The sequence below is a fragment of the Rhinoraja longicauda genome, chromosome 8 (assembly GCF_053455715.1).
Source record: "Rhinoraja longicauda isolate Sanriku21f chromosome 8, sRhiLon1.1, whole genome shotgun sequence".
NCBI classification, from domain to species: domain Eukaryota; kingdom Metazoa; phylum Chordata; class Chondrichthyes; order Rajiformes; family Arhynchobatidae; genus Rhinoraja; species Rhinoraja longicauda.
In genome coordinates, this window is record NC_135960.1 from 64,672,603 (window position 1) to 64,688,732 (window position 16,130).

At 43.5% G+C, this 16,130-nt stretch overlaps 1 protein-coding gene across 1 annotated transcript in view; it reads right to left on the reverse strand.

Annotated features, from left to right (window-relative positions):
• Positions 1 to 16,130, reverse strand: part of dnah7 (dynein, axonemal, heavy chain 7) — a 215,633-nt gene that overhangs the window by 93,713 nt on the left and 105,790 nt on the right. The window contains exons 35-39 of the mRNA XM_078404574.1: positions 15,235 to 15,432; positions 13,733 to 13,888; positions 11,234 to 11,402; positions 5,539 to 5,665; positions 1,223 to 1,442 (exon numbers count right to left, since the gene is read on the reverse strand). Coding sequence (XP_078260700.1) covers positions 1,223 to 1,442; positions 5,539 to 5,665; positions 11,234 to 11,402; positions 13,733 to 13,888; positions 15,235 to 15,432 — 870 coding nt within the window. The remainder of the gene's footprint in view (positions 1 to 1,222; positions 1,443 to 5,538; positions 5,666 to 11,233; positions 11,403 to 13,732; positions 13,889 to 15,234; positions 15,433 to 16,130) is intronic.

The window sequence follows — 16,130 nt, forward strand, 5'->3', positions numbered from 1 at the left end:
GTTCCTGCCTTCTCCCCATACCCCCTCACTCCGCTATCCTTAAGAGCTCTATCCAGCTCTCTCTTGAAAACATTTCACGTCTCTTTTTTTCCTTATCTGACACCACTTTTTCTCTTTTCACTTCTAGTCTTTGTCACTTAATCTACCCGTCTGCTAATCAACCCTCGTCACCTATAACTTGCCGGCCTTTGCCACACCCCCACCTCTCTTTCCCAGATTTCTTCCCCTTACTCCATCAGCCTGAAGGATGATCCTAACCCAAACGTACGCTTTCAACTTCCCTCCACCACCGCGTTCCTCCAGCAAGGTGTTTGCTAAAGATTCCAACAGTTTCCTCTCTCCTTAGGATCTCATAAATTTAAATTGTATCACCTTTTATTCTTTTAAACTCTAGTGGATACTAGCATAGTTATTCCTCAAAACAACATACCAGTTATCAGTCTCTGAATTACTTTCAATGCATTGATATCCTTCCTTTAATAAGGAAATCAATACCGTACGTGGTATTCCAAAATGTGGACTCTTTGATGTAAAATTGAAGCATAATCTCCATCCTTTGCAATCAATTCCCACTGCAATAAACTAGCATTCCATTAACTTTCTTAATTATTTGCTGCCCCCAGATGTGAACCATGGACAAGGTCACTTAGGTTTATCTGCATCTCAAATCTCTTCAATCTTTCACCACTTTTTCTTGCCAAAATAGACAATTTCATATTTCCCACAATATACTCCATATCTTTCCTATTCATTTAACTTACCTACATCCTTAAGTGCATGCCAAAGGTATTTATTCACAAGATGCTGGAGTAACTCAGCAGGTCAGGCAGCATCTCAGGGGAGAAGGAATGGGTGACGTTTCGGGTCGAGACCCTTCTTCAGACTGATGTCAGGGGGGCGGGCCAAAGGAAGGATGTAGGTGGAGACAGAAAGACAGTGGGAGATCTGGGAAGGGGGAGGGGAAGAGAGGGACAGAGGAACGTAAGTGCATGGATAAGAACAGTTTAGAAGGATAGGGACCAAACACAGGCAAATGGGACCAGTTCCGGTAGACAACTGGTGAGCATTGATGAGTGGCTAAAGGACATGTATCCGTGCTGTACAACTTTATGACTGTGTCCCATAATTTTCTTTTGTACCAGTAAATGACCAACAAGAATATTACTTTCACTGAAAATTAATCAACATAAACCTATTCAATGCCTGAAAATAAAGATTTCACCTCATGAACCCACAGGCGCTTGATTGCAGCTGGAGTTGCTGCTGACTGTGGACTGGAAAGGCACACCCCTTGAACAACACGAGAGAAATCCCGTAGATTAAAGAGATAGTGAGACTTGGCCGGTGTTGGGAGAAGATTCTGCATTGCTTCCTTGTAAACGTATAACGTGGCATTTACAATCTGTCCAGTCAGAACGTCAAATTCTGGAGGGAAGGTAAACCTAAAAGAAACAAAATTGATGCAAAACAAAATGCATATGTAGATACATCTAAAAATATATACTTTTAGATTTTCAAGAGATAACTTCCTCAATGGAAAAACATATCAACAGTAGGTGGAACGAGTATCTTATTACATAGAACATAGAAAAGTACAGCAAAAGAACAGGCCCTTTGGCTCACAATGTCTGTGCAGAACATGATACCATGATAAACTCATCTCACCTGTCTGCACATGATCCATACCCCTCCATTCCCTGCACATCAATGTGCCTATCTAACACCTCTTTAACACCACTCCTTTATATACCTCCTCCACCACCATCCCCAGCAGTGAGTTCCAGGCACCCACTACCCTTCGTATAAAAACTTTCCCTGCATATTTAAACTTTCATCCAATGCCCTCCAGTCTTTGACATTTCCACCCTATCAATGCCTCTCATCGTTTTACGTAATTTTAACAGGTCTCCCCTCGGAGTCCGACGCTCCAGGGAAAACAGTGTAAGTTTGTCCAGTTCTCCTTAGAGCTAATCAAGGGTGTTTCATTGTCATATGTACCAGAAACGGGACCATGAAATTCTTACTTGTAGCAGTACAACCGGTTTGTAAAGGACACAAAATGTCAGAGTAACTCAGCAGGTCAGGCAGCATCTCCGGTCGGGACCCTTCTTCAGACTCCTTCAAAGAAGAGTCTGAAAAAGGGACCCAACCCTAAATGTCACCTATTCATGTTCTTCAGGGATGCTGTCTGACCCACCGAGTTACTCCAGCAATTTGCAGGGTTTTTTTGTAAACCGGTATCTGCAGTTCTTGGTGTCTAGATTTTAGTAAGACTTTGATAAAGCACCTCATGATTGTCTGATCCAGAAGATATAGATGCCTGGGATCAACAGTGACTTGGTCATTTGGATTCAGAACTGGCCTACCCAGAGAAGACAGAGGGTAGTGGTGGAAAGGTTTTATTCTGGCTGACGGACTGTGACCAGTGTTATTCCTTAGGGAAGATAGACACAAAAAGCTGGAGTAACTCAGCGGGACAGGCAGCATCTCTGAAGAGAAGGAATGGGTGACGTTTTGGGTCGAGACCCTTCTTCCTGTTCCTTAGGGATCTGTAATCAATTTTTTTATTAGTGTACTTTATTGTCACATGTACCGATCTGTTCTAGGACCTTTGTTGTTTGTGAAACGTAGATGGGTTGGTTAGTAACTTTGCAAACAGCTCAAAAATTGGTGGAGTAGCGGACAGTAGGTGGACAAAGGAATAGAGTAAGATTTATTCAGTCGCAGGGAAGTGGTGGATGGAGTTCAATTCAAGCCAGTGTCACATGTTGCACTTTGGGAGATCAAATGTAAGGAGAAAGTATGGAGTTGCGGGCAAGATACTTGACAGCATTGATTCATAGAGGGACCTCAGGGAGGGGAGTGGGGGGGAGGGAAGGGGGAGGGAGGGAGGAGGGAGGTGTGGAGGGGGGAGGGGAGGGGGAGGGAGGGGCGGAGGGGAGGGGGGAGGGGAGGGGGAGGGGAGGGTGGAAGGGGGGAGAGGGGGAGGGAGAGGGGAGGGAGGGGGGTAGGGGGAGGGAGGAGGGAGGGAGGGGGATTCATAGCTCCGTGACGATGGCACCACAAACGTCACCCATTCCTTCTCTCCAGAGATGCTGCCTGTCCCGCTGAGTTACTCCAGCATTTTGTGTCCACCACAAGTAGATAGCATGGTAAAGGTGGTGTCTGGTACGCTTGCCTTAACTGGCTGAGGCATTGAGCATCAGAGTCATGAAATCATGTTGCAACATCATGAAACTCTGATTTGGCCACATTTAGAGAATTGCGTGCAGTTCTGGTCACCCCATTATAGGAAATATGTGGAGCCTTTGGAGCCATTGCACAACCCTGAATGCCCTGAATTGAGGGCATTATCTATAAGGAGAGGTTGGACAAACTTGGATTGTTTACTCTGGAGCATCAGAGATTATGGGGAGACCAGAGAGAAGTATATAAACTGGTAAGAGGCATAGAGAGCATAGACACTCAGAACCTTTTCCCAAGAGTGGACGTTCGATCAGCTGAGAAGGTTATTGGCTGCAATCTTCCCTCCCATTGACGAACTGTACACTGCAAGGGCCAGGAAGCGAGCGGGCAAGATCATCTCTGACCCCTCTCACCCTGGCCACAAACTCTTTGAAGCACTTCCCTCTGGAAGGCAACTCCGGACTGCCAAAACAGCCACATCCAGACATAAAAACAGTTTTTGTTCCACGGGTAGTGGCTCTACTCAATAACCAAAAGCCTGTAGTCTCGTTTTGCTCTAGTTTATTTCACTCACATGTTTAAACCATAATGTGCATTCTTAATGTTTTATGTTTTATGCTTTATTCTTAATTGTTTACGGTATGTTCGAGTTGTTACTTGCGAGCAGAGCACCAAGGCACATTCCTTGTATGCGTACATACTTGGCCAATAAAAATTATTCATTCATTCATTCATTCAGAGGACATAGCTTTGAAGGTGAGAGGAGCAAAGTTTAAAGGATATGTGCGGGCAAGTTTTTTTTTCGTCACAGGGAGTGTTGAGTTGCTGGAATGTGCTGCCGTGAGTGGTGCCGGAAGTGATTGTGCCATTTTAAGAGGCTTTTAGAGAGACAAGAGAGATTCAAGAGTGTTTTATTGTCATGTGTCCGAGATAGAACAATGAAATCCTTAGCACAACAGGCACATGAATGCAGGATAAGGAGGGATATGGATCACATGCAGGCAGATGAGATTAATCTGGAGCCACATTTGGTACAGACATCGTGGACCTAAGCACATGTTCCTGTGCTGTACTGTTCTTTATTATATGTTCTAGAACCTATGGCGAACCAAAAGGGCAAACAATGGAGTGTTTTTAAAATTTCCAATCATACTTGCAGCACCATCGTGCAGCCCTGGAAACATGCATACCGGTGATCACTGTCCCTGCAGGTAGTGTAAGAAAATAACTGCAGATGCTGGTACAAATCGAAGGTATTTATTTCACAAAATGCTGGAGTAACTCAGCAGGTCAGGCAGCATCTCAGGAGAGAAGGAATGGGTGACGTTTCGGGTCTGAAGAAGGGTCTCGACCCGAAACGTCACCCATTCCTTCTCTCCTGAGATGCTGCCTGACCTGCTGAGTTACTCCAGCATTTTGTGAAATAAATACTGTCCCTGCAGGTGACAATTCAGAAGTCTTTCATATCCCGCTTTTGATACCCTCCAACGAAGTTTTAAAGTCAGAATAAGGCATTCACACCCTCTGAATTGGCATCATATCCCACTGACTCTTTGACACACATGCCACATAACATAACATAACATAACATAACATAACAACACTTTATTGTCACTCGGCACAACACCGAGCGAAATTTCAGCAGTCACACAAAATACAGCAAAAAGAAAAGAACACAGGACACCCGACCCCAACACAAACATCCATCACAGTGACTCCAAACACCCCCTCACTGTGATGGAGGCAACAAAACTTCCCCTCTCTTCCCCCCGCACCCACGGACAGGCAGCTTGACCCCTACCGAGGCAAACGACACGCACAGCCCCCGCAAGGGGATGGAAGGCCCCCCGGCCGAGCCGCCCCGGGCACCGAAACGTCCCGCGGCCACACCGGGCGATGTTAAGTCCAACGGCCGAGCCGCACCGGGCATGTATTCATAATTTAATCAGCGTTAGTACAATGTTGGTAAGACATTCAGTGGCACAATCCGAAACCTCAATATGCATTTTAAATGCTACTCAGAAATTTCCTTTGTGTGCATATGAGTGAACTGACACTTTTTTTTTTCCTCGAAAAGAAATAGTAAACGGAATATTTATTTTTAAATAGGATGGAACATTGTCATTTTGGTGACATTTCTAGCCTAAATGTGAAAGCAAAAGAATGAAAAAGCCAAGAGAGAAAAATTAGCAAGAGGGAATCAATCTAAATCTTCTTAATATTGGCATTTCGACGTTGACTGAGATAATTTACACTATGTTATTTACACTAATTTACACTATGTTATTTAAAAGTGAGTGAAACATTCCCGAGTCCATATCAACATTTAAGTCTTAAAATGGTCCTATATACCTTGAGTGGAATTGCCAATTAAGGATCCGAGAGAATATTATGTACATGGAGTTGTCATCAAACTCGTTAATAGTCACAGTGTTAAAGTGCCTCATGAATCGTGGAGTAATTGGGTTCCGACCACCACCTAAGAACAAAATCATTTCTTTAATAACACCAAACAATTCGTACAAAAAGAACAAAGTGACTCTCCAGGCTTTTTTTTTTCTGGGACTTTTGTGACTTCAGGGTTACGATACCAAGTTCTATATGAGATGTTATCACTATCTCCAAAGTGATATTGTCTTGATAGCTTCCCCCTACAAACTTGGAGAAATAGTGATGTGCAGAATGGAAGCAAGTTGTACCCTTCTTTAGTCAGTGGGTGGTGAATCTGTGGAGCTCATTGCCACAGAGGGCTGTGGAGGCCAAGTCAGTGGATACTTTTAAGGCAGAGATAGACAAATTCTTGATTAGAATGGGTGTCAAGGGTTATGGGGAGAAGGCAGGAAAATGGGATTTGGGAGGCAGAGATCAGTCATGATTGAATGGCAGAGTAGACTCGATGGGCCGAATGGCCTAATTCTACTCCTACAACTTGTGGACTGGTGAACTTGTATTGTAATACAAAGGGTTGACAAAAGGATGGCTGCATAACTGAGATCATATAGCCTCGCTGGAGCATGGATTCTGTTCAGGAAAATTGTGTGCGGTGATTCTACAAAGGTACAACTATCTCAATGTGCCTCATTCAGTCCACTCCAATGCACCACTCTTTCTCGAGCAGATGCATGGATTCCTCTGTCTTCTTCACCGCCCATCTTTGCAGCCACCACAGGCATTCACTTTCACCTTGAGTGCAAGGACAATGCTTTCCCTCAATCACCAAAGAAAATACTTCCAAGAAAGACCTGAGGCATCAGGTTAAATATGGGCACGTGAACCTCCTGTTGAGTGCTGCCAATTGTCCACCAACCATTACTACCATGTTGAGCATAACTTGAAACAACTATTCAGGGTGGCAAAGCCATCGAATGGGCGGATGACTTTAACGGTCTCCCCACCATGAGAGGCTCAGCAACACGACAACTAACCGAGCAGCTCCAATCCAGTTGCCTGACTGGATTTGGTGTTCTACGACTGAAAAATTGAAAAGTTACCTACTTGTTAAAAAAAAACCGATTGCAATAATAAAGTCAGAAACTACAGATGAGTCAGTTTAAACATTGTGAGAAATTCTACAAACAATAATTAGAAGCCACTTGTACAAGTGTAGATTAACTGGAGAATGCTTTCGTCGATTTGTTGAAGGTGTTCAGGATTATTCAGGAGTTATAGAATTATGTGGAAGGCACGAATTCTTCAGAACTGTTCCAATGTACATTGTAAGCAGTAATCAGTTTGAAATTAAAAGGACAGCTTTGTAAACAAGCAGTCCTGTCTACAGTAGACAAAATGCTGGAGTAACGCAGCAGGACAGGCAGCATCTCTGGAGAGAAGGAATGGGTGACGTTTCGGGTCGAGACTAAAGAAGGTCAGTCTGAAGAAGGGACTCGACGAAACATCACCCATTCCTTCTCTCGAGACCCTTCTTCAGACTGACATCAGGGGAGTGGGTGGGACAGAGATAGAATGTAGTCGGAGACAGTAAGACTGGTGGGAGAACTGGGAAGGGGGAGGGAATGGAGAGAGAGGGAAAGCAAGGGCTACTTGAAATGAGAGAACTCAATGTTCATACCGCTGGGGTGTAAGTTACCCAAGCGAAATACGAGGTGCTGTTCCTCCAATTTGCGCTGGGCTTCACTCTGACAATGGAGGAGGTCCAGGACAGAAAGGTCAGATTTGGAATGGGAGGGAGGGTTAAAGTGCTGAGATCAGATAGGCTAAGGCCGACTAAACGGACCTCCGATTTAAACCAGCATCTGCAGTTCTTTCTTCCACACACTGTCCTGTCTACAATTGCAGGCTATCATCTGGTCATGTCAGCCTACATGTCAGTTTGTAGGCTGACATGACCATGAGATGTTCTTGTATACATCAGTCAAATGCATTAATTGGCTCATATCAAATCTTAGAGCTGTGCAGCATGGAAACGAGCACTTCAGCCATTTATCCATGCTGACCAAGTTGGCATATTGGTCTTGTCCCATGTGCCTGCATTTGGCCCATATCTCTTTAAATCCATCTGAAAAGAGTAATAACATATCCCTCCTGTGCCCTACCTGGATTCACACCCATTTCTCCCCGTTCTCCATTCCCTTCCACCTATATTCCTTTTTCTGGCTTCACAATCTACATCTATTCTAATCTCACACTTCTTGTCTCTTCATCTCTGGCTTTTGGGCAACCATCTACCCATCAAAACCCTCCCTTACCTGTAACCACCCATCACTTGCCAGGCCTTGCCCTGCCCCAACCTCTCCTCCATCTTTCTCCCCCAGTGGAGTGAGGCAGATGGGTGATGATGACATTTATTGTTGAGTAATGGGAGTGTTGATTTTTGGTTAGAAGAACCGAGAAAGAATAATATAAACCAGAGAATCAATTCTAAAAAGAATACAAAACAGAGGCACCTGTGCAAGAGTAATTGAAAGATACGGGGCAAGTTGAAAAAATGCTTACGTAAGACCCCACCCTCTCATCAAGGGTGCCAATAAACGTCACTCAGCTATTTTCATATTCCATGCATAAATATTAAAAACTATGCTTCACTTTGAGCAAGAGAGTCAGCCCAAAATTTGACTTTCCATTTAGGCAAGTTCCCTCTGGATTTTTGAGTGAAGCTTGAAATTCGGCACATTAGCAGTGTCCCATTTAGAACCTTTGAACCTCCCAGTTTTGGTTCACTGCTGCGACAATCATTCCTCTACAATCGATGATGGCACCCTATAATCTTTACTTTACCTTTACAGCCACCGATTTTTCAGCTTTACCAAAGCCATTTTTTTCAGTCAGGTTTCATTTGAAATCGCTCTATGTATTATTGATGAGAAAAGTGCACTCTGCTCCTGATATTCATTTGTGGCAGAGAGCAATTCCACTCAATTATCCATGAAAATGACACTTGTAGATCCCGGGTAGCCCGGCATACACTTGCAAACCCACCTTCAGGCTGGAAAATACAGGGATGGTGAGCTGCCATTTTCAGCCAGTCTGAAGGTTGCATCAGGCAAGCTTTAGATATCTGCCATTTTCTTTTTCATCAGTGGGGTACGGCCGGCAGCCATTGTGCTGCTTTAAAGATGAATGCTTCCCTCAAGCCACCCTGTTCAGTTCAGTTTAGTTTATTGTCACGTGTACCGAGGTGCAGTGAAAAGCTTTTGTTGCGTGTTGACCAGTCAATACATGATTACAATCGATCCATTCACAGTGTACAGATACATAATAAGGGAATAACGTTTAGTGCAAAGTAAAGCCAGTAAAGTCCGATCAGAGAGCCAAGGGTCACCAACAAGGTAGATAGCAGTTCAGGACTGCTCTCTGGTTGTGGTAGGATGGTTCAGTTGCCTGATAACAGCTGGGAAGAAACTGTCCCTGAATCTGGAGGTGTGCGTTTTCACGCTTCTCTACCAATTGCCCAATGGGTGAGGAGAGAAGAGGGAGTGGCCAGGGTGCGACTCGTCCTTGACTATGCTGCTGGCCTTGCCGAGGCAGCGTGAGTTGTAAATGGAGTCAAGGGAAGGGAGGTTGGTTTGTGTGATGGTCTGGGCTGCGTCCACAATACACTGCAATTTCTTGCGGTCGTGGATGGAGCTGATCCCAAACCAAGCTGTGATGCATCCTGATAAAATGCTTTCTCCGGTGCATCTGTACAAGTTGGTGAGAGTTGTTAGGGACAAGCCGAACTTCCTAAGCCTTCTAAGGAAGTAGCAGGTGGGACCTACTGAATAATGCCTTCCTTTTCCCTGACCCTCTTGACTCCGCCTCTCAACTCTCCCAATGGCCTTCAAGCCAATACAGGAAAACTACAATGAAATGGGTTTTCAAAACAACAAAAATCACCAAAAAAATAACACTGCAATTTAAGAAACTATCGTAAAAGTGAGAGTATGCCAAGAAACATCTAATAATAGACCAATAGCCTGAAAGCACAACTAATGAAAATCGAAACTGCAAATTTGGAAATAGAAACAGAAAATGAAGAAAACACTCAGCGGTTTTGCTACCATATGTGGAAAGAGAAAGAGAGAAATATTTCAGGTTGCTTCAGGAGTACTCTATGCAGTTCTGGTCACCCAGCTATAGGAAGGATGAGATTAGGCCAGAAGCGTGCAGAGAGGATTCACAAGGACATTTCTGTGACTGGGGGGACGTGAGTTATAAGGAGAGTCTGAATAATCCAGAACTGCTTGTATGGGAGCGAAGGAAGTTAGGGGGTTACCTTATAGACTCATGTAAAATTATGAGGGGCATAGATAGGTGGATGGTCACAGACTTTTTACCCAGGGTTGGGGAGCCTGTAACTACAGGGCATAGATTTAAGATGAGAAGGGAAAATTTAAGAAGGACATGAGGGACAACCTTTTTAAACAGAGGGCGGTGGGTATATGGAATGAACAGCCGGTGGAAACTGCAGAGCCAGGAACAAATGACATTTAGACAGGTACATGGATTGGAAAAGTTTAGAGGGATATGAGACAAATGCAGGCAAATTTGAATGACTCAGACATCTTGGTCGGTGTGGGCAAGTTGGGCCTCAGGACCTGTTTTCATGCTGTGTAACTCTGTGAGACTATGAGGTTAGAACTAGGAAAAAGAGAAGCAAATTTGAAATGTTAACATTCCTTCTCTTTCCACAGATGCCATTGATCTATCAAGTGTTTTCTGTATTTTCTATAATTAAAACACCAATTAATTTTGTATGTTGTGCATGTATATACTGTGTCCACTACTTACTGAGGTTTGCTGTGCTTTGAATTGCTGAACACATTTTTCACCAATTCAAAGGACAACAAATACCCACAGTCTTCCTCAGCCCAAGAAGTCCCCTGTATTCACATCATTTTGGGAGAAAAGATCGCATGCTCGTATTAATTGTCTGTCAAAGCAAGGTCTAACCATTCCATCTACAGTTGCCAGAGTCCCACTTGGTTATACTGGGGACGTTTCTCCAGTATTCCTTTTTAACTACTCCTTTTCTTTCAATTACCTCAGATAGGAAAATTCTGATCTTCAATAGTATGTTGGGATGAAGTTCTTCCATACATTTACATTAGTTTAGTTTAGTTTAGTTTAGTTATACAGTGCGGAAACAGGCCCTTCGGCCCACCTGGTCTGCGCCGACCAGTGATCCCCTCATTTTAACACTATCCTACACACACTAGGGACATTTTTTTAAACATTTACCAAGCCAATTAACCTCCATACCTGTACATCTTTGGAGCGTGGGAGGAAACCGAAGATCTCGGAAAAAACCTACGCAGGTCACGGGGAGAACGTACGAACTCTGTACAGACAGCGCCCGTAGTCGGGATCCAAGCCTGACCTCCAGCGCTGCATTCGCTGTAAGGCACCAACTCCACCGCTGCGCCACCATGCCGCCCATTAATAAAGGGTCTAGCTACCAACCATAGACGAATGAAACTCTACAACTGCCAAACGTCAGTATTTTTAAGGCTAGTTATTACATTCATAATTTTTTGTGCTTTCTGTCAATATTATTTTCATTATGGTTCATTCCTAAGTCCCTGGCACTTTTATTCCCAAGGTAACTCACCAGGCGGTCCCATTGCACACATAATTTGTATGTCCACAAGTTTGATCATGGTGCAGTCCTTTAGATCGTACCAGTTCCAATGATCTAACCATTGACGGAGAAGCTCAACTGGTGGCTGAGCACCATAGACTTCACGCTGGGGCATGTTCACATCATCCACAAACACAACCTGGAAAATATCAAAGTACAGAGTTCATGCTAAAAGTAGCACTTTTTGGGGTCAATTTATGAAGACGTTATAAATTGTGGATTTATTTATAAAGATTTATAGAGAAAGAAAATCTGTCATATAGTGCCACATTTTCATGAGCTAGGGGAAGGAATGTGAAGTCAAATCCAATCAGTTTCAGTTTAGTTTATTGTCACGTGTACTGAGGTACTGTGAAAAGCTTTTGTTTCGTGCTATCCAGTCAGCGGAAAGACAATACATGATTACAATCGAGCCTTTGAATGCAATTGGGCAGTCCAGGCAGACATAGGAAATTATAATAGTTATAATGATCCTGACCTCCTGTGCTGTCCGTGTGGAGTTTGCACATTCTCCCTGTGATCAGGGCAGCACAGTGGTGCAGCAGTAGAGTTGCTGCCTTACAGCGGTAGAAACCCGGGTTCAATCCTGACCACGGGTGCTGTCTGTACGGAGTTTGTACATTTTCCCCATGATCGTGTGGGTTTTCACAGGCCATTTCCTCCCACATTCCAAAGATGTACAGGTTTGTAATTTGAAGATTATCACAAAAAGCTGGAGTAACTCAGCAGGTCAGACAGCATCTCTGGAGAGAAGGAATAGGTGGTGTTTCAGATCAGGATCCTTCCTCAGATCAAAACATCACCTATTTATATTCTCCAGTGATGCTGTCTGACCCGCTGAGTTGCTCCAGCTTTTTGTGTCTAGCTTTGGTTTAAACCAGCATCTGCAGTTCCTTCCTACAGGTTTGTAAGTTAATTGGCTTGGGTAAAAAATGTACAATTGTCCCCAGTGTGTAGGATTGTGCTGTGGATGTACAGGGATCGCTGGTCGGCTCTGAACTAATACATACATTGACTGAAAAGACTATGGGCTATAGCTACAACACAGGCTTTATTCAAAGTGTGAAATCTTCCTGCTTCGTTAGTTAAAAGGCTCATCTTTGCATAGGGACCAACTTTGAAGTGAGGATGGTCCTGAGGTTGTCCTCTGAAAACGCAAATTATTCTTGCTATTCATTGTTGGTTTATTATTGTCATGTACTAAGATACAATGAAAATCTTTTGTTTGCATGCTGTCCAGTCAAATCATACTATACATTACTTAGGGTTGCCAACTTCCACACTCTCAAATATGGGACAAGGTGACATCACCGCCCTACGCCCCACGTGACCACACCCAGCCAGCAGCCACGTGCTCCCGCTCCGCCAATGGCGGCCGCCCGGTCCAGGAGGCAGGTTGCTATGCAACCTCTGTTCAGCAGCGCCCGGGCCTCTGGACCTAGACTGTCCGGAGCTAAAATGTCGGAAACCTAGAGTGTCGGGACCTAAACTGTCGGGACCTACAGCGGCGGGGCCTACAGTGTCGGGGCCTACAGCATCCAGGCCTACAGCACCCCCTGGGCCTAATACCACATTAGGCCCAGGGGGCCTGTAGGCCTGGACGCTGTAGGCCCTGGCACTGTAGGTCCCAACAGTTTAGGTCCTGATAGTTTAGGTCCTGACACTCTAGGTTTCTGACATTTTAGCTCCAGACAGTCTAGTTCCAGAGGCCCGGGTGCCACCTAACGGAGGTTGCATAGCAACCCACCCCCCCACCCGGGCGACCGCCATAGGTGGAGCAGGAGCACGTGGCCACTGGCTGGGTGAGGTCACGTGGGGCGGTGACGCCACCCTTTTTCCCTTATTTGGGAGTGAGGAAGCTGGCAACCCTACTAATAAGGGACAAGGGCGGTCTTGTACGGGACAAACAAATTTAGCCCAAAATACGGGATGCCCGAATCCAAACATTCGCTGCTCACTGGGTAAAGAAATGTTGACTGTCCAAAATGGCTGACCCCTTATTTTGAGAGATGATTCCTGGTTCCAAACACTGCAGCCAGGGAAACATTAACTCCGCATCTATCCAGTCAAATCCCATAAAGATTACAAACGCTTCAGTGAGATAATTATCACCTTTCATTATCTTCAACTTAATAGCTCTGAAAACAGTTCTCTTCCTCTTATCTCCTTTAATCCACTCTTTAAACACCATGATTATGCCCAAGTTTTTCTCTCATTTCCCATTACCGTCAAATTTTATTTTAAAATGTTCCGGTACATTGCCTTAGAACATTTTACTGCATTAAACATATTATACAGTATAAGTCTCTCCTATTGTTTATTTTACACTGACATGGATTTTTGATTTTGAATTAGAACTTATAAAATACCATTCTAAATTTAGCAAATTCAGGAAATAAAAGCTGGAGTTTATTAACATTCTAGGGTTACGAGATTTATTGGCGAATATGATAAATAATATTTTTGTACCATTTTTTTGCCCAGAGGTGGACCGAAAACTCCTTTTCTTCTTTTGTCCAGCTTCGACATTATAATATTCTGAGTTTGCGCTGCAGTGGTTTGAGCTGAAAAGTTGATCAGCAATGGCTTGTAAATATCTTTTTTCAGGTGATTTAATAGGAAATCCTGAAAAAAAAATAGGATGCATGTTACTCCATAACACATGCACGTAAATGCTATTTTTTGATTCTTTAGACCCAAATTTGCTTCAATTTCTATTGCGAATGACTGGCAAACATTGTTAGCATTATAACTCAAGAATGTATGCATTGCAATTGCAGTCTAGAGTTACGGGAATTTACCAAAGGTGTTCAAAATCATTAAGCATCTTGATAGAGTAAATGAGGAGAAATTATCCCATTCAGAGATGGGTCAGAAAAAGACAAACATCGACAAAATAAATAGTGAGGAGCAAGGTTTTTTGACATAACAACTTGCTACAATCTGGAATTTTAGTTTAGTTTAGTTTAGAGATGCAGTACGGAAACAAGCCCTTCAGCCACCGAGTCTTGCGTCGACCAGTGATCCCTGCATCCTACACACACTAGGGTCAATTTGCATTTACACCAAGCCAATGAACCTGCAAACCTATACGTCTTTAGAGTGTGGGAGGAAACCGAAGATCTGGGAAAAACCCCACGTAGGTCACGGGGAGAACGTACAAACTTCATACAGACAGCACCCATAATCGGGATCGAACCCGGGTCTCTGGCACTGTAAGTGCTGTTAGGCAGCAACTCCACCGCTGAGCCACCATGCCACCCTTTTTACAAAAAAATGTGGGGAAGTAGATTCAATAATTTTCATAAGAGCTCAAAGTTAAGTATTTGAGGGGAGGGGATTTGCAAAGATGATAAAAGATCAGGCCGTAGGACTAGTCGAATGACAATTCCTAAGAGCCAATACATATAACCCTGTGATTTTATTCATTCAAAAATCCATACACATAGAAAGGGCTTAGTCAGCTAAAATGGTAACATTATTGTTGGCTTTGTACTGCTATCTGAGGTATATTTCCAGACTTTCTTTTCCGAGTGCAGACATTTAAAAAATTTATAAGGAAGAGATTTGTGTAACTGGTTTCAACACTGCTGTGATTTAACTCTGTCCACGTTCCCTTCACATTTGAAGATATTGCCTGACCAAGCTGCCAGCAAAGATTATTTTGTGTTCTCAGAATTGCCTTATTCTACAACTGCAACAATCAATGTTAATCAAGATATACTTAAACAAAACAACTTAGTTCTGTGTTCTTTTCCATTTCTGTGCTGGTATGACTGCCATGAACAGTTACATTGCACCTCTTCTTTCCAATGAAGCAAGTGAAACTTAATTTCCTTCAAAAAAAATGCAACCTCATAATAACTGAATTTTGTGCATTCATTTCATTATTAATAACATTAGTAAATGCTTTGCCAGCCTCTTAATCTGGTCAACTTTATTTTCTTATGCATCAACTATAAAGCACTTACAATGATGTAGACACTTTTCCCTGTTCCAGTTGGGCCTACAAATATTGCTGGCTTCTGGTTTGTTGTCAAAAGTTTCATCAGTTTCATGTAACGAACTGTATCCTTGGTTGGCACTATAATTTCATTGAACTCGGCATCCTTTGGAATGGGGGCAACAGAAGACAATATATCTGTCCACGCTTCCCATGACCCTGTTCCCTAAAAATAAAAGATGAACAAGTTAAAACTAAATTAAACACATAGAAACATCGAAAATAGGTGCAGGGGTAGGCCATACAGCCCTTCGAGCCAGCATTCAATGTGATCATGGCTGATCATTCAAAATCAGTACCCCATTCCTGCTTTCTCCCCATATCCATTAATTATGTTAGCCCTAAGAGTGACAGTATATCTAACTCTCCCTTGAATGCATCAGTGAATTGGCCTCCACTGCCTTCTGTGGCAGAGAATTCCACAGATTCACAACTCTCTGGGTGAAAAAGTTTTTCTCATCTCAGTCCTAAATGGCCTACCTCTTATTCTTAAACTGTGACCCCTGGTTCTGGACTCCCTCAACATCGGGAACATTTTTCCTGCATCTAGCTTGCCTGTCCAAACCCTTAAGAATTTTATATGCTTCCATAAAATCCCCTCGCATCCTTCTAAAGCCCAGTCAATCCATTCTTTCATCATATGTCAGTCCCACCATACCGGGAGTTAACCTGGTGAACCTACGCTGCACTCCCTCAATAGCAAGAATGTCCTTCCTCAAATTAGGAGACCAAAACTGCACATAATACTCCAGGTGTGGTCTCATCAGGGTCCTGCACAACTGCAGTATGACCTCCTTGCTCCTAAATTCAAATCCTCTCACGATGAAGGCCAACATGTCATTAGCTTTCTTCATTGCCTGCTTA